The sequence below is a fragment of the Entamoeba dispar genome, genomic scaffold (assembly GCF_000209125.1).
Source record: "Entamoeba dispar SAW760 scf_1105229458749 genomic scaffold, whole genome shotgun sequence".
Taxonomy (NCBI): Eukaryota; Evosea; order Mastigamoebida; family Endamoebidae; genus Entamoeba; species Entamoeba dispar.
Genome location: NW_001853348.1, coordinates 1 through 1,338, shown reverse-complemented (window position 1 = coordinate 1,338; position 1,338 = coordinate 1). Strand labels below are relative to the sequence as shown.

General features: G+C 23.2%; 1 protein-coding gene across 1 annotated transcript, besides 2 other annotated features; it reads left to right on the top strand.

The window, feature by feature from the left end:
* Positions 1–103: 103 nt before the first annotated feature.
* On the top strand, positions 104–880 carry EDI_040080 (uncharacterized protein; the record flags this gene model as incomplete). Its single annotated transcript, XM_001734904.1, has 1 exon — positions 104–880. The coding sequence occupies one exon, from the start codon at positions 104–106 to the stop codon at positions 878–880; it is 777 nt and encodes a 258-aa protein (XP_001734956.1).
* Positions 881–1,040: 160 nt separating this feature from the next.
* Positions 1,041–1,176: a microsatellite.
* Positions 1,177–1,187: 11 nt separating this feature from the next.
* Positions 1,188–1,300: a sequence feature (AT_rich).
* Positions 1,301–1,338: the final 38 nt, after the last annotated feature.

Sequence of the window (1,338 nt, the reverse complement as noted above, 5' to 3'; positions counted from 1 at the left end):
AATTGTTCCATATACAACTCGAACAATTCCATTCATTTCTGCTAATTCAATTAATTTAAATTATTCTAATGAAGTAGAAATTGGAGTTTTATCAGTTTCTAATATGACCATTGATTCAACAATACAAATAGATGTTTTGTATCACCAAAGTGGTGAAATACAATTATTTGATGGAGATATTTATATTGTTAAATATCTTACATCTTCAGTAGAACAAAAAAGAGTTATTATAGATAATAATGCATCAGTGATTATTGGAGGATATCTTGATAATGTTATTGTTTCTATTAAAAACAAATGTTCATTAGAAATAGAAGGGATTTATTTCACTACTCAACTTGTTCAATGCCAAATAGAAATTGAACAAAATGCAATGTTTTTTTCAATTGAGAATGATCGTGTTGATTTAATTTATTCACTCATTAAAATGAATTACCCAAATGAACATGCAATTGCCTTATCTTCAACTGTGTCATTTAAAGAAACTAACTTAATTCTTCAAACAAACTCACAGTCAAAAATTGATTCACAAAATTATGGGTATATTTTATATTCTCCAAATGGATGGAATGAAACAATTATTGAGTCAGTTGTATTGAATGATGGAAAAAAAGAAACTTCTCTTCATTTAGAAGATGTGTGTGACTTTACATGGAAAACAATTCATAGAGATTCAAGTTCAGTAAAGTGTTTGCACAGTCCATTCAACATTTATAGAGTTTCTATGAATGAGCCAATTCGATGGAGAAAACATTATCATTCATGGAACATATTTTTCTTATCAGGTTCAGTAATTTTTGTGTTAGGATTACTTGGGGTTATTGGATATATACTTTATTTTTCACTACAACCAACAAAATCTCACTCATTCAATGAATAAATAATAGTTAAAGAGTCTTTTGTTATTGTTAATTCATCTGTTCTTACACATTTAATTTCAGTCCATACGCAATTTAGGATTATATTAATATGTTTTGAAAGTAAATTTACCTTATGTTAATAAATAATAGAATAATTTAATTGTAAACAATTTAACATACAAAATAAAATAACAAACTAATATAAAATGAAGATAAAAAGAAATATGAATAAATAAAATAATACAAATACATCAAAATGAAAGAACATAAACATACAAAATAAATGATAAATAAGAAAATGATAATATAAAATAAACAATTCATAACATATTTTTAATTTTAAGAATAAAATGAAATTAAAATTAAGAAGATATAAAAATAATTTGTATTTTCAATACAATAAAAATGAATAATATCTCATAATGTTTAATATAATAATACAACCATATATTTAATAAAATGATTATTCATCAATCAA